Source organism: Spinacia oleracea, chromosome 4 (assembly GCF_020520425.1).
Source record: "Spinacia oleracea cultivar Varoflay chromosome 4, BTI_SOV_V1, whole genome shotgun sequence".
In the NCBI taxonomy this organism is placed as follows: Eukaryota; Viridiplantae; Streptophyta; class Magnoliopsida; order Caryophyllales; family Amaranthaceae; genus Spinacia; species Spinacia oleracea.
The window spans coordinates 39980414-40005335 of record NC_079490.1 but is presented as its reverse complement, the minus strand read 5'-3'; the positions used below and the strand labels follow the sequence as shown (position 1 = coordinate 40005335).

Sequence of the window (24922 nt, the reverse complement as noted above, 5' to 3'; positions counted from 1 at the left end):
AGTGTTTGATTTTGGATGAATTTCATTTTAACTTTATTTTTTAATTATTAGAGTTTGATTTTAGATGGAGTTGTATATATTAGTAATTAATTAATTAAAATATCTACGTGGCAATCAATTTTTTAATTCAAAAATAAATTAGAAATCTTACTTTTCATTGGCCGAAACCATTAGTAATCCTAGGTGGCGCTCTAATATTTCAGCAAATATATATATATATATATATATATATATATATATATATATATATATATATATATATATATATATATATATATATATATATATATATATTAGATTATGTTGGACACTTTTTAACACTTGTTTTACATAAATTAAAAAATAAAAAATTCTTTTTTGTTTGGGTATGGTCGTATAATAACACATTTCAGTGTAATTTGTTTATTTATTTATTAACTATTTTAGGTTAAGAGTATAATACATTTTTTTAAAAAAATTATATGAAAATCAAAAAATATTTTTGAAAATTTTATATGAAAATCAAAAAATATTTTGCTATTTTTCTTTTACGGAGTTTTCATAATAACTTACTACGTATATCATAGAAACAGTAATATCAAAAAAACTGTGATTTTTTCCATTCTTAACGAATATGTTCTTCAAATCAGTAATAATATTTTTTTTATCCTTGTTGTAATACATGAAATCATAATTTATTTTTTCATATATACTTCTATTTAATAAAATAGAAGGAAAGAATAAAAAAAAAAATCAGAAATCAGATATTTTAAAAGATTCTAATACTAAGAATTCACCGGGACGTGACACGTGTCATTCCTGGTGTGTCTTTTAGTATATAGTAATAGATAGATAGATAAATTTTCAAAATATTAATATTTTATAATATAATTGAAGATATTGACCGTCAAAGTTGTGCATTGACAAACATACCGATCAAAGTGTATCTCTTTTTAAAACACAGAGGGAGTATCTTACAACTGTGGCGCTATTTCACGTCTGCTTCTACCTTCAAAATGACGATGCTATCTCCTTCTAGTACGGAGTATCCATCTTCAATGACCTACAATCTTGCAAGATCAACCTGTTTGTTATACGGTATTGTTCAAATTCACAACCCACCTTAATCAAGGCACCTTTGGGTTATCTCAACAAAGTTTCGTGTACTTCCATCTTGCTCCCGGGGAATGCCTAGAGTTAAGTGTACTAATGGGTATTTTTTTCAGCTATTTGATTAGTATCTTTAATCAAACAAAATCACAGTTCTTCATAAAAATGTATCTAAATAACTCAAAACAGTAATTACCCTAACATATTCCAGACTTCAGAGACACTGAGGTATATATAGGCCCTGTTTGGCAATTGGCTGTTGGCTGTTTCACTTGGCTGGTTTGACCGGCTGTTTAAGCTGGCTGCTTTTGTAGGTTGTTTGACTATTGATTGTTTAATGTTTGGTAAAATCAGTTGTTGGCTGTAACAATGTAAAATGACATTTAAGGACATTTTATGGCTTTTATCATTTTTTAATAAATGTTATGTACAGAGTAGTACATAATAACTAATATAGAGTACATAAATTCCTAAATAAAATTAAATTATCAATTAAACTATTAGCCATTTATAAATTAATTTATACCAATTAAAAATATAAATTATTAAGTATTTAATATTACTAATTGTTATTTATTATTTATTAAATATTATTTGGTTACTCCGTATAAGTTATTAATTATTAATTACTAATTATCAATTATCAATTATCAATTATTAGTTTATTAATTATTAATTATAAATTATTAATTAAGTTATTAATTATTAATTATTAATTATTAATTAAGTTATTAATTATTAATTATTAATGATTAATGATTAATTATTAATTATTAATTATTAATTATTAATTATTAATTATTAATTATTAATTATTAATTATTAATTATTAATTATTAATTATTAATTATTAATTATTAATTATTAATTATTAATTATTAATTATCAATGATCAATTATCAATTATTAATATTTAATTATAGAGTGTTAAAATATTAATTATTAGTTAATTAGTGAAAAACAAGGATAGAAAAGTAATTTAGGTAGTGAGAAGCCAAAAGCCAACCTTAAAAAGCTACTAACACTAGTTTTTCATTTTTGGCGAAAAAACTGGCTTTTCAGTCAATCAACAAGCCAGTTACCAAACACATTTTTTGGCTGTTTGACCACATTAAAAAGCCAAAAGTCAAAAGTCAATGAAAAAGCCACTAAAAAGCCAGTTACCAAACAGGGCCATAGTCATATAGATGAAGCCCCATCTGCATCCAGAACTCACTCTGATTTCTATCTTTAGCCTCTGAATTTCAACATTAATTCAGACTTTCATTAGCAGCCACACTGAGGAAAACGGATAATCTGCACGATCATAATCGAGCTTTTCAAACTGTGTCCTTGGTCCACGTGATTTCACCATCACTAACCGTACCAGAAACCCATCTTGAACTTTTCGTAAACTTATTCCTTTGCAAGTTCAGAAATCCAGAGAGAAGTATAATTTTTTTTTAAACCCACAGAGGTTTCTAATATGCCACGTATGACACGCCATCTATCGAGTCACATTGCCACCTAATACAAGCCTCAAACCTTCACAGTGGAGACCAAAACGTATAAACTACACAGCAGAGTCAATGGTAATGGTGTACAGAATTAGCACAGGGAAAACAAGAATAGAAGTTGAAATTCAGTTATTCCAGCCAAGGAACACACATATACTTACCCAAGATTACCAATGAGCTACTCTGTAATAAACACGGCACCCTTCCTCAGTGGCTCACAGGAAAAACAGGAACCCCACAGGCAATGTTCCGGTACTTCTAGACTCAAAAACATTTCAAATTTAACATGATTATCATATAAGTAATGATGACAAAGCTCAGCTGGTCACCTAACATGGGTAGCCGACATAATGGATAACCATGATTTGAAAATAAGTTTTGGTATCCAAAGCTACCCAAATCTATACAAATCCGGAAGCTATGACCTGTATAAGTAGTAGCACAACATTATACTACTTTCCAAATATTCTGTACATGAATCCCATTTTTGGCCACTTCATAAATCTACAGTGACAATGCACACATCCTAAATAATTGAATCTCATTATCTCAACACCATAAGCTGTTCCATGAATCCTCAAACAGACAATTTTCACCAAATAAAAAGAAGCCAAGGTGATAAAAAAGAAGCCAAGGTGATAAAAAAGAAGGAGCCAACAACTCATGTGATAACTTAGGAGTCGCATGTTGGGTGGGACAGGGATAAGATGGACGAAGAAACAGCATGAAAAGATGGTTTAGACTAAAAGAAGACACAGCTGTGGATGTTAATCAAGATATCTGAGAATAGAACAGGTCAAAGTAGTGATTCTGAATAAAATTAATCAGACCTAGACAAAAGGTGTTTGATGCATGAAAGGAAAAATCTTAAGGAAGTATGATGTGTTAGTCGACACAACCTTAAAAGTGATTCATCCTGCAAGAAAGAAATATGAATAAATGATCACTAAAACATGGAAAAGGCACAATGTTAAACAATCATGTCCCTGTTCACGATGTCGGACACAGGCCAAGTCTCATATGCCATGCCAACTTGTATCAAGTATCAATATGGTTGTCAGAAATCTAATTGAAAACAGAAAACACCATTTAAGAAACTTAATGCTTATGAATCAAAATTAGATATCTTGATTTGCCTAGACCTAAACCGAAAAGGTTAGTTAAAAACATGTAACTAAACATGTTTAAAAAATTTAGAGAAGTATCTAGTGAAAGTGTGAAACAACAGGAGCCTCTGTTCCCGAAAAACAACGGAGCAACAGTTTACAGAGAATAAATCTAATGGACAGATATATGGAAAATAAAACGGACAAATATAAGGACAATAAATGTTCATATACTCATATTGACATAGAAATCTAAACATAATTCATTGATTTTTTTTTTTTTTTTTAAATATGGAGTAATAAAACAGTGAGAACCTTTGAACAAAAAAAAGGCATCTTCTATGGCAGTAGCATGACATGCCATTTACCCTTTCCATTTATGTCAAGCAACATGCTCAAATGCTAAACCATCTCACCACAAACTCCCATGCCTCTTTTATCCACAATACAAGATACAAATAATAACAGTTGCCGTGGCCCAGGTATTGAAAATGAGCTAAAATCCTACTCCGTGATAGACTAGCATCATTCACGAGAAAATCGTGGATTCAACAGCCATCAGCAATCAACCAAATACCTCCATAGCCGTTATGTTCACCTTATTTTCACTTATTTCAGGAAAAATAAGTTCAAGAAAAATAAGGTTGAACAAGTACAATTTACAACTAAAATAAGTTCAGATAAGTTTTTTTTAAAAAGTGAGAATTTGGTGAATTGAAGAACACTATCCTTAAACACATACGTTTAGATAGTCCAAAGATGAATTCATTTATCAACTTCAAAAACTGCATAACCATATTATATTCTCTCTCCAAAATAAACAGAACCATCAGTTGGTAATTTGAAATAATATGGATAAGAAATCATGTAAAACATTAACATTCTGTTTCAACAATAAAACCGAGTCAAGAATATCAACGCTAGTGTTTGCAACAAGAAATATCTTATACGAAGTATACATTAACCACCGCATTTGCCTTGGCATTCATATAATAAAGCTCAACCAAATTGACAAACCAAACCTCCGAGTCCCATACCATCTGTTTTGCAAGCTCGAAAATCGACAACACTACCCCATAAATTTTCATACAATGGCAAGACACTAAGGCCATCCATCACAAAGCCACAAATATAATATTATTCGTTGTTGCATAACCGTATATAGTTCAACCAACATAATCTTCGCAATCAATTATTCATCACAATTCTATCAACTAAACAAATATGCCTTCCAAAATAACAATGATCATCACTCAATTAAACTCACAAAGACCAAAGAAATCACAGTAATAAAACTTTTATATAGACATCATCATCAGTCAAGATATCATTATCAGTGAATAAAACCCCACCAGGTTATACATTGATCAACCTCCAATTCCATTCATTCATCAAATTACATTACATTACAACTAATAAAACGAAAACATGAAACAAATTCCATATTACCCCACATCAAGCAGACTCCTTCGCCGGGACAGGGACAGCGATAGCAGCAGGGATAGAGTCCATAGCCTTAACAGGAGAAGCAGGAATGGCGACGTAACCGGTCTTCTTAGGGTTAAAGATATCATCATCATCGTTGTCATCATCATCGCTGGAGAAACCATCCAATGAGCGGTATGATCCACTGCGGTGGTTGAACAACGACCAGACAAGGTACATAGTACCGGCAGTAAGGGCCCCACAAGCAGCGCCAAAGAGAAGAGACGCGACGACGCTGAGAATGTCCTTGGTTCGGTCCCTCAACGAGCTGAACCCTAGGGGTAAGAATTCGGGTCGTTCTTTGGGGGTTTCGAACGATGCGGTCCTGTCGGTGACAGGGAGACGGTCTACCATGACAGGGAAGAAGCGACCATGGCGGGAATAGCGGTGGTAAGGGTTGAGATCGGCGGAGACAACGAGGAATTGAGGGCGGTGGTGGTGGGGGAGGAGATTGTGGTTGGGGTTAGGGTTTAGTGGGATGACGGAGAAGGAGTAGGTGGAGACGATGAGGGTGTTGCAGGGGTGGAATGGAAGGCCTGGTCTGGCGCAGACGGTAGAGATCGTGACGGCAATGAGGAGGAGAGAAAGGATGTAAGTTGTCGGCGACGCCATGGGAGGAGGAGAGGAGAGAGAAAGTTGTGATTTGGGTATTTGAGATTCTGCGGTGATGGAGGATTGAGAATTTCTTTTTCTGGAGTTTATTTTGACTTTTTTGGCAACGCGTTTCAACTTTCTGGAGAGAGAGAAGCTCGTTGAGTGTCAAAGGTGGTGAGGTTTTTTTTATTGTTTAAAAGGAATTTTAATTTCATTTCTCTCATTTACGTGGTTGTTCTGCTACAATTACATATTGGAAAAATTGACAAAGGCAGTCCCAACTATGAGCGCTTAACTTTAAAAGGGCCGAACTACGGATTATTCCTAGCAGGTCTCAACTATATGGGGTGTCAACTTTGCGTGGATCTTTTAACCAATAACCGGCTAATTAAGTTAAAATATTTGATTTTTTTATTTTACTTTTTCTTTCCAAATTATTTGAGGGAAAATTAGTAAGTGGGACGTGTTTTCTCCTTTTCACCATCCTTCTTCACCCTCCATTAATTACTCCTTCATCCCTTCATTCCTCTTCTGTTCACTCCTCTGCCAAAAGTACCTCACCACCACCCGCAACTTTCGGCCACCACCGCTAGCCTCTTATCACCCGCAGGTCCTCCCTCCCCTCCCACCCACTTGCCGCCCCTACCCACCTTCCCTCCGCATTATCCTAACCAGCCTTCCCCCACCCATAGTTCCTAGCATTTTACCCACCACCAACATCGTGTGGGAAACAAAAAAATTTAACTAACCCCAAGTTAATTTATCGGGGGAAAACAAAAAAAACAAACCCAAGATTATTTCAGTGGGAAACCCAAAAATTAAACTAACGCCGAATGAATTTATGGGACCAAAACAGAAATTTAAGCAACCCCATATGTATTTATGATGAAAAACAGAAATCGAAGTATAGAACCAACCCAAATGAAATTAAGGGCAACGATAAAAGTCGCAACTTGCGATAAGTGTTAGTTGTCGCAATCCTATGTGTCGTTTTTTTAATGGTTCCACATGGGCGCCATGTAGGTCATGGGTCATCAAAATATTTTTACTATCAATGTTATATTTTTACTATAAAAGTAGTTAAATAAGGTAGTCGATACAAAAAAGGAAACAAATATTTATTATATTTACATAATTACAGTAGATATGTATTTCCGTTTATCTTATATATTACAAATTTAAAAAATAAAAAGTATTATCTAATATATACTTTTAATTAAAAAAGTACATTAATTTATAATCTGACAATATATTTTATGTAAATGAAATTCAATTACTTATAATACATTAGTTTATAATACTCCGTAACTTATTTCATTATGAGTGGGTACCAAACCGTCAGAATTTTTTTCAAGTCTAAATACTCCGTATTAAATAAGCACCTGAATACAATACGGAGTATTATGTATCAAATTGTGAGAATTCTTTTCAAAAAAAATTATGTCATACTCTAACTGATAATTGCTCACCCAAATCATCGAATTTTTTTTTGCAACATATATACTAATTGAACTACAATTTCAATCCAATTCACCCACAATTTCTAATTCGTCAATTTTTATTTTCTAAGTATAAATTATGTAAATGTATTTTTATTTTGATTTCCTATATATATAAATACTGTAATTTTTTTTTTTTTCTAATTTTGTATACAAATCATAAATATTTTTCTAAAATAAAACATTAAATTATTCAATTCGTAAATCAGAATATTAAGATTTTCCTACCTTTTTTTTTAAACATGTATAATAGGTTATATAAATTAAATATTTTCTTTCCAATTAAAATAATGACACGTAAGCGTGCCATGTCATCATTGTGACATGACTTAAAGGTCGCATGTTGCGACCTTTATCATTTTCGTGAAATTAATATGCAAAATTAGAACTTGAAGGAACCAAGATGAAATTAAATGCGCATAAACATAAATTGAATTAAATAAAGATGATAAAGATTATTGTATGAAGTGGGGAAGATGATTAGGATTGAACTAATAATGAATAAATGTAGGAAGAGGGAAGAGAAGTAGCAGGTGGGTGAGAAAGGAGCAAAGAAAGAATGACGGGTGGTTTTTTTCAAAAAAAAATATTAAACGGGTGGTTTTTTTTATTAAACGGGTCGCTTTTTTTAAAATGGAACTTGATATAAATGATATGTGGTACTCACCGCACACATCATCATTTTTACCACCTCCAGCCGGTCATTTTCAGAAAGGGACCACGCAAAGTTGACACCCTATATAGTTGAGACCTGCTAGGAATAATTCATAGTTGGACCCTTTTAAAGTTGAACGTCCATAGTTGGAACTGCCTTTGTCAATTTTTCCTTACATTTTTGCTACTAGTCCAAAAATATTTCACAAACTTTTTTTTCCTTTTTTCACGCCCTTTTTCCTTCTTCACGCAACAATCATCTTCTATACAAACGGAAATTTATAACATACCATGTGATTAAATTAACAAATTAAAAAAAGAATAAAATACTTCTTGTTATGAATATTATGTGGATGCCCATTATACCCTAGTATATTTCCAGAATATTCTAGATTTTAGGGTTTATTGTTCATCAAGCAAACCATATTCTATTGTATGTATATATAGCCTGTTGTTCATGGAATAAAACACACAGTTGTTCTCTCCCAAATACTCCTTTCTTTCTCTGTATTCATAACACGTTATCAGCACCAAACCCTAACCGACTGAGCAGAAAGAAAACCCTAAGAAACTACCACCGTTAAATTCAAGGTAAGTGCGTACTTCGTATTATGTTTGAGTTTTACGTTTGATATTGTGCCGCAAGTATTTTCCATGATTCATTAATTTAGTGGATGAGTAATATTTAGTGGATGAGTAATACGGAGTATGCCGCAAGTATTAAAATTGGGTGGTTCATGATTTTATCGATTTGTTGATTTGTTGATGTGTGATTGATCCGCGAGCCACAAATAATTAGACTCGTATTAGTTTTTGCCTCTGAATGACTTGCATATTGATCGATGTGACTGCATATAGTATTAATAATTAGTGGTTCTTGATTTATTGATTTGCTGATCCGCGAGCCGCAAGTAATGGACTCGTATTAGTATTTCATATGAGTGCATATAGATGTGACTGCATGTCTGCATGTTGGCCTTAATCTAATAGCCTCTGCCTTCAGTAATGGATTTTGATTCGGTTTGTTTGCTTCTACGAATACATACATGTCTACAATAGTGTAGGTAAGTTAATGGCAATTGCCAGATTATACTCGGAATACATTTATTCGAATAGTTTATTAATCATACAAAATGTTTTTTCTCCTAACATATTACTTTAAGGGCTTGCTTCTTATTATTATCCATTTTATTGGATCTCAACTTGATTAGAATGTGTTTATCATCTAAGCCCTAATTTGCAATCTTCTCTTCTATATTGAACTATGTCAAACCTTTCAAAATATGAATTTGCGGCTCTTGATATAATTAGAAAGTATTATTTGTCTTAGGTGAAATTCACCTAGATGCAAAGGAACTTGTTGGTACAATCAAAGAAATAAATAAGTCAACAAGTCAAAACAAGGCAAAGGCTAGGATAATTTTTCGCCATCACCTCCATTAGGGTCTTAAGATTGAGTATTTGGCCGTAAAAGATCCACATGTCTTTGGAGTAATCTAAAGGAAAGATATGACCACTAGAAAACCGTTATATTACCCAAAACTCGTTATGATTGGTTAAATTTAAGACTACAAGACTTTAAGTTTGTGACTGAATATAACTCAGCTATATTCAGAATTACTTCACAATTGAAACTATGTGGAGAGAGAATCACTGATGCAGAAATACTAAAAAAAAAAAAAACATACTCTACCTTTCACGCAAATAATGTTGTCCTGCATACACGATACCGTGAAAAGGGATTTAAGAAATATTCTGAACTTATATCTTGTCCCCCTTGTGGGAGCAAAATAACGAGCTATTGATGAAAAATCATGAATCACGCCCAACTGGTTATACTATATTCCCCGAAGCGAATGCGACATCCCATTATGGAAAAGAAAAATATCATGCCAACAGTAGTGGTCGAGGACGTAGGCGTTGATATGAATATGGTCGAGGTCGAGGTCGAGGTGGTCCTCTCAATAACTCATATTCCTACCAGAAGTGGGACAAAGATGATAACAAACAAAAGAAAGATAAAATGAGAATGTGACCAATGTATGTTACCGCTATGGAGGAAAAGGGCATTGGTCTATGGAAACAAGGGAAGAATTTATAATAATTTACTATATAATGTTGAAAACATAAATTAGTGGGTCTTGCTCTTCTTTGAAGATAATTATAATCAAAGCTATTATAAAATGAAATGCAAATATATAGCTTTGACTTTTGTTTATAAGTTGAAATAGGTTCACGACTTAAGTCTGGACATTTGACCATTAAAGGCCCGCAGACCTTTTGGAGAAGTACAAGAAAATATGACCTAGAAAACTATAATAGTTTCTAAATCTTGTTGTCAAGATACCCTACATTTCTTTCATGAAACTAGTGTGGTTCTGCAGACACGATAATTTTGAGAAAGATAGTTCATATATTGTCTTTTGGTAGATGAACAAAATACCGAAATCCTGAAGAAAAATATTATTCTCACATTCAACTAGGTAAACCATTCCCAGAAGTGAATGAGAAATGTATGAATAAAAATGGTAAAGATAATGTCAATAGTCATGATCGAGATCGAATGTGAAAGTAAAACATAGTATAATCATGGCGGAATAAATGAGTATGAATGCAATTTCAAAATACACCAGAAGTGAGATTGTAAATGATGAAAATCAGGTAAAAGTTGATGATGAGAAAACTCAAACTTTATATTTTTGGTTGGTTGCGGAGAAAATATTAAATAAAAGTTGGGCCCATTACACCAAAACATCTTGTTGAGCTTCATTAGTACTCATCACAAGGGAATAAATTATAGATAAACATGGTGTATAAAGATAATGAAAACATATGTCTAATAGACATTGTAGCACGCCCTCCGAACCAAATTTATATACATGCAAGGATAAGGGGGAGATATCTCTCAACATAATAAAATTAGTAGTATATGATCAGGATTATAATACAATATGTTAAACTTGGTACAAATATTTGATCATGTCTTATTGACTCTCTCTATGAGCATGAGTACTATACTACATTCTGAAGATGTATATTTTTTTGATATGTACCAAAGTTGTAATGGATACTCTTGAAGAGTACACGCTATCTTCCATAAGTTTTGTTTAGATTGTCTTGCTGTTAAAATTGAGACACCTGTTTGTGTCGTTATATCACATCACAATATGTTCAAATTATAGTATTTTATAATTACAGTGATCACTTTGAGAAGATAACCAGCAGTTATTGAATGAAATACTTTATATGATATTATATATGCATGATGTGATAATCCAGGCCATCCGGGTTTAAGAACGCCCGTTACGAGAATTTGAAAATTCTTGTCAAATAAAATTTTATGTGCTGACACTCCCTTGTATGTTGTATCCTAACCCTTTTAAAAGCAAGAGATTTCTCCTATTTTTCCTTAAGAATAGTGGATTGACAAGCCTACCCTTGAATTCGTTCATAAATTACCACCTACCCCTTCTCACTTTGTCTGGAAAAAAAATGCTTACTCCCGTAGTCCGTACTTCTTTCTTCGTGCTTCTGCTTTCCTCTCTCCCCTCCCATGCCTTTGGCACCTCTGCCCTCATCTCTTCCATGGTGTTAGTACCGAAAAAAAGATTCTCTTTCTTTTACCTTTGTCTGAGTTTGATTTTATTTTAATTTGCACAAATCAATTTCCGAAAAACACTAATTTGCTGATTCAAATGACTTTGAGAGAGCTTGAGGCGAAAGATTAGGGTTTCAGAATGAAATGGATCGGGGCTCGCATTCATTTAACTTGGATGGCGTTGAGGAAGGTTCGTGTTTGTCATTCAAGGGTTGGTTTCTTTTTCTTTTTCAATCGTTTAATTTAGGTAGGAGACCAGTAGCGATTTTTAGGTTTTCAATGTTCAATTTCTTGCAGCTTCAATTTCTTCACTCGATCTAGGGTGAGGAGATCGAAGATTAGAGAAGTTCCCATAGCAACTTTTATTTGGTGTAACAATTTTCAAGTACCTTTTCCCTCTTTTGATTTACATACTAATCTATAATTTATAATGACGGCTCAATTGTCATTGTTGTTTACTCATCTTTTTGTTTGTTATTTTTTAGATGAAGTTGGGTTTTATCTGTTAAGTTATCTCACTGGATACTGACAATATGGGAAAGAACTGTGTACTACATCAATGAGTAAGTTCCTCTTACTAAAACTTCTGTTAAATTTTGAATGTTAGGGAGTTTTGGAGTAAGGAAACGAATTAAATTCTACAAACAAATTGAAAATCACTTATAATAAGAGGAGTATTAAGTGAAAATCACAGTTATGAGAGCATTTCTTTGTTGACAACATTACTCCTTGCTTGCCATTGCTGTAATCAGTTGCACATGTGACATTTTAGCCTCCATATATGATTAGCTATGTTATGAGGTTTGAGCATTAGAGTCGTTCATATTTTGACTGTTTATGTTGTTTTTGGTGTCTGGTTGTTAGTGAGATATCTAGCGATCATTAACATGGAGTAGTTGATGACCACATCTCCCACCCTCATTGTTGGGTTTATGTTGATTGCTGATACAGAAAATGTTGCAGCCTATATGTTCTTGAAAATTTCATAACTTATTTTATTAGGTTTGAGCATTAGAGTCGTTCATATTTTGACTGTTTATGTTGTTTTTGGTGTCTGGTTGTTAGTGAGATTATCTAGCGGTCATTAACATGGAGTAGTTGATGACCAAATCTCCCACCAACATTATTGGGTTTATGTTGATTGCTGATACAGAAAATGTTGCAGCCTATATGTTCTTGAAATTTTCAGAACTTAGTGATTCAGATAGCCTTGTGTATTTGGATTATGTGATTTTTCTAAACACGCATGTGGTCCCCCTTAATTATTCAGGGTTATGAAGATGCTGAAGACTTCACAATGACAGAAAGATTAAAAATAAGTGTTAAACCTTGTCTTTTATCTTATAGTTGGATCTATTGGCCTTGTTGGACTCATATACTCCTTTTCACAATGGGCAGGAACCTGTAAGTTGCATCCTTTTTATTTTGTAATTTCTTCCGGTTCATTTTTAAGGGTTGTCAAAGACCTATGTATGTTGTATCTTCTACTTGATGCCCTTTTTATGTGGAGTTGAACCAGGAAAGGAGGTGTTCTTGGTTTTGCAATGGCCTGCTAAAGTACTTTCGGCCTTGTCACATGAGCATTTTTATTTGGATTTGGTTTAAGTGAAATTCCCCAAAGCCTCTAGACATTTCGGCAGAAACTGTTGTCCCATAAGATTGCGAAAATGGTTGCGAAACTGGATGAGGCTCATCAGAATTTCTCATCGGCGTTTTATATAGCACTTCCCTAGCTTTTTTTTCTCTCCAGTCTGTTGAAGATGGTAGTATTTTTACTATATTCTTGTTTTAATAATCTTTATCCTGTTTTTAAGTCGTGGATTGATTTTTGGCCTTCTGTTTTTAGAGGAATGTGTAGAAGAATGAGAGTGCATCTTGGTTACCAGCAAATGGATTGGATGAGGCTAACCCAACCTGTGAATACCTGCCCGTCATCTGCTGAGGCTGGTTATCCCAATTACCTTTGTCGCCGATCCTATCATTTTATTATGCAAGTAAGTTTTTCTGAATTTTTGTTTTGGGGTCTTATTGTTATTTTCTTAAACATGTTTCAGTTGAAGATTATTATCCCTATTAGATGTTGCTTGGACTTAATTATGAAGAATATAAGATTGAGAATTCAAAATCTATTTCGGAGATAGAGCATGAGAATGAAGAAACAATAGAGGATGGCTCAAGGTATGTAATATTTTCTGCATTTTTTCTTATAACTTGCAGCCAACCCGGTATCCATCTGTTGCCAGTTTAGTTTACATTTGTTCTTACAACATCACAAGCAAAGGATTTTTCTAACAAAAACTTTACTTTTTCTTCCTTCCGAATTCCTAATCTTAATAGAATATGTGAACTTTGTCTTTGAAAGAATAGGTTTCTTCCTCATTTTACCATTGTGACCTTCATCGGGTTTTTTTTTGCCATTTTGAATTCCATTAGCTTTTCCGTAAATAGATTCTCAACTTGGAAAATATATATGAAGTTTGGTTCGAGAAGCAATTACCTTAGATATTTCGCACGATTTGTCTCCTTATCCCATATTTGTCTGACATTTTATTTTGTTCTGTTAATTTGGACGTTCGTTTATGTCGTATATTAGTGGGAATTATTTTGAGATTTTGTTGTTTAAAACATGTACTTTGCTTGATTATGTGCATAGAGTTTCAATCAAATGGTTCACCCGAATGTTTACTGCTTAAAACATATGCTTTTCTTATCGACTGCTTAGTTTCACTTGCATGTTTGGCCTGTTATTAATAGATACTAACGGGAACAAGTAGGAGAGTCTTCCTATAAATTGCAAAATATTAAAAGGCAACTGAAGGACGGGGATAGAGGGGGAGAGGGGGGGGGGGGTTGACATTTGTTTGGCGCTGATACATCTATTTTCTCATGCATTGTTTTAAATTGTTTGCTTGTTTTGTTTTTCAATTAAGGTTTTTAATACTCACTTTGCTTATTTTACTGGTCAGTTGTGGGTGATATTGTCTTATCGTATACTAATGATAAAATAATTAGCTTGCAGGTACTTCCGAATATGTGATATTTTTTTTGGACCTAGAAACCCATGACAGATCTAAATCATGTTTTTTATATATGAGTTTGCTTCGTGAGATGATTTTAGTTTCTTAATAAGACTATTTTCCCTGGCACTCTTGAAATTTAATTCTATTTCGATGTCAAATTCTGTTCTTAAGAGCTTGAAAGAGAAAAACTTATTAATCAACATGTTATAGTCTGCACAATTATCAGCATGGCTTAGGTCAGAAATGTTAATTCAATTATTCTTATGATTGAAAATTAGAGTCTTGACCAAACTCAGAACACCAACTGACCAGACACAGAACTCAATTCTAAAAAAAAATATTCCCTAACCAAGAAATTCACGTATATATCTCATTTATTTAAGTGTTAAGGATTTCCCTTATTGGCATCCAGATACTAGGTCTAAATTTGGTAGTTAGGAAGGGAATTAGCGAAGCCCATATATAGTTATGTTGGCCTCGTTTGATAACCAACTGATGGCTATAATTCACCTGGGTTATTTGAATAACTTGTTGGCAGTATTAATTGTTTATATTTGGCTGTTTTAGTCACCCGTTTAGGTAAATCTGTTGTTACGTAATGTTTTCATTTTAGCTGAAAGGCTTTAACTTTTTAATAGTCTACAAAGCAAAAACATGTTTTTGTATAACGAGATCAATAATATTAAAGCAGATTAAGCTGGTAAATAGCCATTTTCTTGTTTGGACATATGCTGAACGTTTGCTTTCTCCAATTCTCAAAACATGGTAGAGTGCGTCAGGCATTAAGTTGCACTAAAAAGCTTTTATACCTTATCTATTTAGCTTGAGAATTGAAAGTTAGAAATCTCTGCTTGTATCGTGTCTATTTAGCTTGAGCATAGGGAGACGTTTCTGAATGGGTTTGCTGCTGCAAGTACTAATCAGCTTACCAAGTGACCAAAACTAGCGCATGCCAGTCTTTTAAAACCAGCAGCACAAAAACAGCAACACATGAATGTAGAAACAACAACTGCCCCTTAACTATAGCACACACGACACAAATCAGCTCGCAGAGCAGCAGCCTTTTAGAATCTGATGTTGCTGTTTTTAAATTAGGGGGTTGTTTTTAAATTTTCAAATTGATGCTGCTGCAAATTACTCTCTAACTTTTTTTTCTTTTACTTAATATATAATCTGTCCTCTCTAGAAGATTAGTACTTTGGAAAATTGGCCTTAGTTTGTAAGCTTATTTCGTGAAACTTAATCAGGAGATTAGGATTTGGACAGTTGGCCTTAGTTTTTAAGCTTCCCATGTATGATATTAATATTGTTGTGGTTATACAAGTTGTAGGAGGAATTTCAGAAAATAATGGAAGAAAAACGAACACTTTCCATGTCCAAGTAGCTTTTCTTCTTCTATATCCTTTTTTGTTTTAATTTTACTTTCTCATGCCTTGATTTTATTTTACATATGAGTTTCCCATGCCATGTCGTAACTTGTCTCTTGTTTATAATTAAGGTGGCAAAATCGTGATTATAATCAATTGTTTGTCTTGTGATCTTGTCAAACCTTTACGTTTGTCCAGAAATAATTGAAAATATTGCACATAATGACATATATTGTGGGGTCTTTACCCATACAATATCAAGCTTGTGATGCTTGTTTATATATGAAAATACTTTTACTGCAATTAAGGAAGAGATAAAAATATATTTTAAAGAGGCTTTCTAAAATTCACCGAAATAATCCATAAAACATGAGGATAAGGAGAGAGGGAGGGAACAAGAGGGAACAATTGCAAACGGGGGGATCAAGTAGGGATTGATATTATAAAATTTGCAAAAAAAAAAAAAAAAAGACGAGTCAGAGATAAGGAGATCGAAGGAGGAAGAGGGTCTTAAGAGATAATTTTTAAAGTGTAATTGAGGAAGATATATAGAATATTTTTATAATATGATATTTTATGGAAAATAACACCTCACGAGACTTTAGGAAATTCACAAAACTGTAAAAGATGAGTAAGAGAAGGGATAGAGGAAGAGCGGTGGAGAAGGAAAGAAGCAGGAACAAGGAAGTAGGAAGAGAGTTTCTAAAAAACCTGTGAATAAAGGAGAAAATTAGGCAGCTAAAAGAATAAGCTGGAAGGAAGAGAAAGTAGATTTGCTTTAAGGAAAAAAACTTTCACAATGATGTAGGAAGAAAATTTGAAGTTCGCAAAACTATAAAAGATGGATACACGAGTAAGAGAACGAGAAAGGAAAAGGGATCCACATGGAGGAGGGGGCTAAGTAGTAAGACATTTTCAGGGAGCGAGGAGAATAGGGGGGGGGGGGGGGGGAGCATTGCTGAGAGATAAAACCACGAGTAAGAGAGGGTTAAGGAGGAAGAGGGAGAGAGGATGATGGATCTAGATGGGGAAGGAGAAGGAGAGGATGTGGGGCAGGAATGAACGATGGTGTGATTTTACTACTCAACTTTGTTGCTTTTGGAAGGATACAATTTCACTACTCAATTTTTATTGATTTTGGTTGTTAATTTGGTATAGGGTTCAAGTTTTGCTCTGTTTCCAACTATCTATTCTGGTTTGAGTTATGGAAGTTTAGGCAATCGCTTTCCAAGCGTCTCTGAAACGGTTACGAGTGATAAAAGATCTTAAGCCTAACTTTTATTGGAGTTGAAAATTTGATAAACTGGTATGTGTTCATGTATTTATGATGGATGTGGCATGAATGCTTAAATTTCTTTGTTGGTCATTGATTATTGAAGTTCTTGTCATCATTAGCATATTTTGGCCATTCTTGGTTTTTACCCTATTAGAAAGAATGGTTGATTTTTGTATTCAAGGGCACCATTATTTAATTAATTGGCCCATGTGTAATACCTCGTATTTTTCTATTATTATAAATATATTTTATTATATTTATAAAGCATTTCGTTGTATTTTTACAAATTAATTTCATTTAATGAGAATTAAATGCGCGTTTATTTTTAATTAATTTAAATATTAATTATTTCGAAAACCGTATTTTTATTAAATAAATTCAAGGAATTTATTTATCCGGGAATTGTTGGGTCGTATTTCAAAAACGAATTTAATAAACTTAAAGGTCGGTCGTTTTGTTTTAATTAAACCCAACAAAGCTTGCAAGGAAATTAATGAACTAAGCCCGAAAGCAAGCCCAACTCAAAAGTACCCTAACCTAGCCCACAAAGGAGAGGAACCTATAAATAAGACCCCATGCCAAACCCTCACAACCAAAAAATTCAGAAATCTCTCTCTCCTCTCCCTCTCTCCTTGCGGCACACTCCACCCGCACTCCCTCTTCTTCGTGCGCCCTTGCTTGCAGCGCAAGCCAGCCCCTCGCCCGTCTCTCTCGCCCGTCCCGCACCGCAGCGTAGCACTACGTGCCTGCGAGGTTGCGTGGTCGTGCTCGCCCTCGTCCCGCGTCGCGTCGCAGCACAACCACAGTGCTGTGTGCGCGCGCGCTGTGTCCCGCCTGTGCCCAGCGCCTCTCGCTTGTCCCCTTGCGCGCACGTTGTGTGCGTGCGTGTGTCTTGTTGTGCCCAACGCCCTCGTCGCCTGCCCCGTCCATTGCGCGCGCGCGCCCGTGCTGTGGTGCGTTGCGTCGCTACTGCTATTATTGTTGTTGTCGTGTGTGTTGGTCGGCACACACACACACACGATTAATTAATCGTTGTGTGTGTGTGTGTGTTGATCAATTGTTTAATCAAATTTTATTTTCAAAAATATTAATTTTCAGTTTTAAATCGATTTAATTATTGTGATTAGTTTAATTATTGGATTGTTTAGATTAATTAAAACGGTTATGAACACCGTATTGGATTAGTAGTATGTTTTAATTAAAGAAATTGGTTTTGATGTTTGAAATTATAATTTTCAGATTATATACGTTTATAAAGTGTGGATTTTTAAAGTCAAAACATGTTTTTCGGATTAAACTATTGCTAGGGTTTTGGTTTCAAATTGATTGAGCAATTGGTTTACATAATTTAATGACAATTTAAATTATGGGAATCAATCTAAATTTTCAGAATGTTTATAAGCTTTAAAAGGTTGGTTTTTAAGGGTTTTAAAGCTAAAAAGTCAATGTTTTTATACTAGGATTTGAGTTGACTATTTGAGACTATTAAATTACCAATTAATGAATGAATTTTAATTAAACTAAGGGTTTTAGTTTCTTAAATAGTTGCTGGAAATTTAGTAAACATGGATAATAATTTAGTTATCTTATTTTGTTTTATAGGAGTTGATTTCTAGTGAGTCGTGATTCGCACAGTGGCCCCCGTACTTAGGTATTCCAAGTACGTACAAGACTAGGGTGACCACCCATCCCTTGAGGACTTTGTGAAGTGTATTGAATGCGAATCATGTGAACTTATATGTTATTACGAATTCATGTTTGATGATTGGGAATGAATATGTTATTATGAATTCATGTTTAATGTTGAGAAAAAGCATGTTGTTATTATTGTTGAATCTATGTGAACGAGCATGTTATAAATTGAATTATGCTTTATAGATTCTATTGAACTATCATGTTATAGACTTTTATAATCGTTGAATTATGTCAAGCATGTTGTTCAAGTTGGTTTGCATGTATGAGTATTGGGCATGCAAGTTGTTATTATTATTATGCTATAGTACATGATGTCTAGCATAATTATTGAGCCAGTCGAATATTGCCAGTGTAATACCTCGTATTTTTCTATTATTATAAATATATTTTATTATATTTATAAAGCATTTTGTTGTATTTTTACAAAGTAATTTCATTTAATGAGTGCGCTTTTTATTTTTAATTAATTTAAATATTAATTATTTCGAAAACCGTATTTTATTAAATAAATTCAAGGAATTTATTTTGTCGGGAATTGTTGGGTCGTATTTCACAAACGAATTTAATAAACTTAAAGCCCGGTCGTTTTATTTTAATTAAACCCAACAAAGCTTGCAAGGAAATTAATGAACTAAGCCCGAAAGCAAGCCCAACTCAAAATTTCCCTAACCTAGCCCACAAGGGAGAGAAAAACTATAAATAGACCCTCTCATTAAACCCTCACAAGAATTTTCAGCACTCCCTCTCTCTCCTCACTTCCTTTCTCCTTGCGGCACACCCACACACCCCTCTCGTCCGACCCTTTCTTGCAGCCCAAGGCACGAGCATTGCTCGAGTGCCTTGCCTCCCCCCGCAGCCGCGCAACGCCCGTGTTGCTGCTGCCTTGTGCGCCCAGCACTCGCGTGCTCCCTCTCTTGCCCAGCGCGCCTCGCGTGCTCCCTCCCTTGCCCAGCGCGCCTCGCGTTCCCTCGCAGCCCGCAGCCCAGCCTCGTGCTGTTGCTGCTGCTGTTGCCCTCGCCGAGCACTGGCGTGCGTCCCTCTCGTTGCCCCTCGCTGCGCGCTGCAGTGCTGCGGTGCGTGTGCGTGTGTTGTTGTGTTGTTGCGTTGATTGTTCGACGCACACGCACACAACACAATTAATTGTTGTGTGCGTGTGTGTTGTTGAATTGGGACAATCAAATTATGTTTTCAAAAATATTAATTTTCAGTTTTAAATTGATTTAATTATTGTGATTATATTTAATTATTGGATTGTTTAGATTAATTAAAACGGTTATGAACACCGTTTTGGGTTAGTATTTGTTAGGTTATGATACATATGATATTACATAAATCATGCGGAAACAACCATTAACCTAGGAATACATATTATTTACACATAATCATATAGCATAATTTAGATGCATACTCTTTGTTGCGTGCCTTCCCTAGCTGCGCCCGAACCGAACAAGAACAAGTCTTTAGGACTCCAAGTGTCGTTCCTCCGTAGATAGTCCACAGCACGTCCGGATCCGCCTTAAGATTGACCAACTAGAATCGCCCTTAAGGTACTAGAATTTTCGGCACTTTTGAGCAAGATGTGTGATTGAATTTTTCTCTCAAAAACTCACTTTGAATACTTTTAAAAACTCGTTATAAATTGTGAACCCAGGCCACATATTTATAGGGGTATGGAAAGGGAATTGGAATCCTATTCAGATACAAATTAATTAAACCTAGAATCCTACAAGAACTCTAATTAATTAATTTATCAAATAGAATTAGGAATTTAATCATTAACCGAACTCTGCATGCTTTAGGAATCGTGCATGAACACAAACACTTACGCACACACACACGGCAGCCACGATGGGCCGCCCATGCGCGTGCGTGCGAGCAACAGCCCACGCAGCGAGGCCTACGCGAGCTACAAGCCCACGTAGCTCCTGCGCGCGCTGTGCGCGCTGCCACGGCATGCTGGGCCTGGCCTTGCGCTGGGCCTGGCGTGGCCTTGGCTGTTCGTGTGGCGCGCTTGGCTTGCTGGGCGATGGCCTGGCTTCGTGCTGGGCCCTCGTCCGGCAGGCCTCGTCCGATGCTTATTCGTACGATACGCTTCCGATTAAATTTCCGATTCCGGAATTCATTTCCGATACGAACAATATTTAATATTTCCGATTCCGGAATTAATTTCCGTTTCGAACAAATATTTAATATTTCCGTTTCCGGAATTATTTTCCGATTCCGATAATATTTCCGATTCTGACAATATTTCCGTTTCCGGCAATATTTCCGATTCTGGCAATATTTCCATTTCCGATAATATTTTCTGATACGTACCATGTTTCCGTTTCCGGCAACATCTACGACTTGGATAATATTTATATTTCCGATACGATCCATATTTCCGTTTCCGGCAATATCATCGTTTCCGGAGTATTCATTTCTTGCCTGTGACGATCTCAGCTCCCACTGAAACCAAGATCCGTCGATTCCGAATATTCATAGATGGAGTATTTAATGCCATTAAATACTTGATCCGTTTACGTACTATTTGTGTGACCTTACGGGTTGAGTCAAGAGTAAGCTGTGGATTAATATCATTAATTCCACTTGAACTGAAGCGGCCTCTAGCTAGGCATTCAGCTCACTTGATCTCACTGAATTATTAACTTGTTAATTAATACTGAACCGCATTTATTAGACTTATCATAGAATGCATACTTGGACCAAGGGCATTATTTCCTTCAGTCTCCCACTTGTCCTTAGGGACAAGTGTGCATTTCCTAATTCCTTTGTCGCTCGATGCTTGCTCTTGAACATAAGGTAAGAGTTGTCATCCTTATTATGTCCAGAGGTGTTCCTCGGTTTCAGAGTTCAACTGATCAAATAAACAGATAATCATAGCCTATGATTCATCCGAGCACGGCCATGCATTTCACAGTTTCTAGCTCTCCGAGTGGCCTTGTACAACTTTCAAGCATCTCATCCCGATTTATGGGAGGACAATCCCAATCTTGCGATCTTGAGATTAGACTTCGTTTGATAGGTGATTACCTGAGCGTTGCCTTTATAGCCTCCTTTTACGGTGCGACGGTTGGTCAACGTCAAAGCAACCAGTTCTCAAACAAGTAATCTCAAATCACTCAGGTATTGAGGATTTAGTGTCTAATAATTTAATGAAATTTACTTATGACAGATTTTCATCTCTTACAGTAAAGTTTCATAGGTCTTGTCCGATACTAGTCTTCCCAAAGTAAGTATCTATGCAAATGATTATGACATTGCCATGTCCACATAGTTCAAGAAACAGAACTACTAGTCATCTTGCATTCTAATCGTCTAACGTTTTCTATGCGTCCAATTTTATAGAAAACTCCGACTATGGACCATTTTCAACCTTTGACATTCAAGTTCACTTGATAGACATTTCTTAGTCACAGGACTGGTCTTGACAGTCTATCTTGAATATATCGTCAAATTGAAGGGACTCATCATTTAATACTAAACCAAGATTAAATGGAATATGAAAATACATTTTATATATGATAAATGTTCAACCCCAATGTTTTAAAACCATGGGCCTCAAACCCATCTTTAAAACAGTTCATGGAATTCAAAGCTATGCTTGATTTCCAGTGCTACAATGTGAGTGTTGCTTCTCACTTGTTGCATAGGTTTAGTTATCATGCTTTGCCAATCTTAATATCCTTTTCATCGAATGATATTCGAGATAGGATGATAAGATCTTTTGAGTTTGTTTATTATGTGATCTAGTCTTTCTTACTTCGATAGTGGTTCTACGCATTTTGCAATGAAGAGCCATCAAGTTAGCAGACATGTGATCCACCCAAGTTCAATGAAGAACTCATTAATATAAACAACTCTGTTTTATTGCTTCTTAGGCAATAAGTACTTTTACTTCAACTGTTTAGGTTGCTAGTGATGCTTTGTTTGGATTTACTTATCCAAGCAGTTCACAGACATGTGGAAGACTTTCCAGCTGTATCTTAGAACATAGAAATTAATATTTTAATTTCCCACGCAACAACTCATGGTCTCCAATCCATGTTGCCATTTCAAAACACGATACTCTTTAGCTCGTCCTTGTCAATGGTTAACTCCAAAGGAATCTTGCTTGATCCTTTGCTAGTGTTTATGCGTGTAGCATCAATATTTAGCATATCTTTTTTTCCTTGAGTCAAGAACTAATCTTATGTACCTTTTCAAGTACCATAAGTTTTTCTTGATCTCAATCTAGTTGATCTTCACTTAGATCAATAGAGATTGGTATATGTTCGTCATGCCCAAAGTCATACGATACGTTTTTGGCGATCCTCATATTATATCATACATGATAAATTCTTTTGCAGAATAATTCCAATTGGATTCTATTCATGTAACTTTAGCTCATCTAGTTTCAGTAGATACTAAATCCAGCTAAATTCTTTGACATATAATATAGGTTAAGAATCTTACTTAGATCCTTTGATGTTTAACTTAGTAAATGCTTATACATAGTTCAAACATTCTTTACTTAGATTTATTCATATGGGTCGAATATCTCCAATGGAGTCTTTCGTGTTTGATTTAGTAAATTCCATTACTTAATCCAAAACAATATCATAAGATCTTTGTAAATAGATCTTAATACCCAGTATGTACTAAGTTTCGCCTTGGTCCATCATTGATGAATAATTTCAAACCTAAGTCATTAGCATTTGAATGTTATTTCACAATAGAGAGATATGTGTGATACACATAGGACCAAATAAGTTTTATGTACTCCCACTAAACTTCTTATATATCTATAAGAATAATGTACATTTTATGAAACTAAAATACTTATTAGCTTCACTAAAATACATTTCTAATTCCCAATTGCTTGCTTAAATCTGTACTTAGATTTTATAAACTAGCTTTTCTTTTCAAGCATTTATTTGGATCCATAAATCCTATGACATACCATGTACATAGTTTCTTCCAACATTTGACAGAGGAAGATGTTTTGTCATCCAATTGCCATATGTACCAATATGCAATCATTGCTTGAATTATAGACTTAAGCATTACGATTTTGCATGAGGTTTCAACACAATCCATGCCATGAATTTTCTTGTAACCTTTAGCAACTAATCTAGCTTTGTGTGTGAACACAATTCCATGTTTGATGGTTTTTTATCCTTAAAACAAACTTGCAACCAATAGGTGTGAACCTATTCTTGCAAATCAACAAAATTTCAATTTTGTCATCAAAACATTGAGTATGTTTTATGGCCTCTAACCATTTAAAACATTTGAGTCTATATATGGCCTCTAACCATTTTAGGGAATCTGGGTTTCGTCATAGCTTTCTTATAAGTCACAAACTTATTAATCTACATGATAATAGTTTGACTGCAAGTTGTAGGTTTCTTCACTATTTAATAGAAGAATCTCATAGTTTCATTGACCTGATCTCTATGTTTCTTCACTATCTAATAGAAGAATCTCATAGTTTCAGTGACTTGAATTCTATGCCTACTTGGGTATAGAACATCAAACAATAGAATATCAATAGCCACTTGAAAGTCCTTTGAATATTCTGTTCTCCTTGAAGAACTTGTAAAGTCTTCTAAGAGATGTCTATTCTTTAAAACCACTTCTAAAGTCTTTAAAGGATAAGTTCGGATTTTCTGAAGAACTTCGAAAAGCCTCCGGAATGTCCGTTTATGTTTGTTGTTCGCTTCGAAGACTTTCGAGGTCTATTTTCTCCCACTTGTCATTTTGGAAACGAATCTCCAAAAGGACATCATTTCGAGCAAACAAACATTATGTTCTCAAAAATTCGTGGTAGAAACACTACCCTTGTGTCTCATTTGAATAAATCACAATGAAACATATATCTATACTTGGGCCTTAGTTTGTTGAATAACAAACACTAAGCTCCCACTGAGTTTAGGAACTCTTTAGATATATTATGAAAAGATATTCTGAAATTACTTTTCAATAGCTTTGACGAATTTGGTTTAGTTTGGTTGTAGTTAAGCATTTTGTTTTAGAAATTATAGGAAAAGTTTTTATGATT

At 34.6% G+C, this 24922-nt stretch overlaps 1 protein-coding gene across 1 annotated transcript; it reads right to left on the bottom strand.

Annotated features, from left to right (window-relative positions):
- Positions 1-4972: 4972 nt before the first annotated feature.
- On the bottom strand, positions 4973-5945 carry LOC110793599 (uncharacterized). Its single transcript, XM_021998488.2, has one exon. It carries the CDS (start codon positions 5786-5788, stop codon positions 5147-5149), a length of 642 nt encoding a protein of 213 aa, XP_021854180.1. The 5' UTR covers positions 5789-5945; the 3' UTR covers positions 4973-5146.
- Between the last annotated feature and the right edge of the window lie 18977 nt (positions 5946-24922).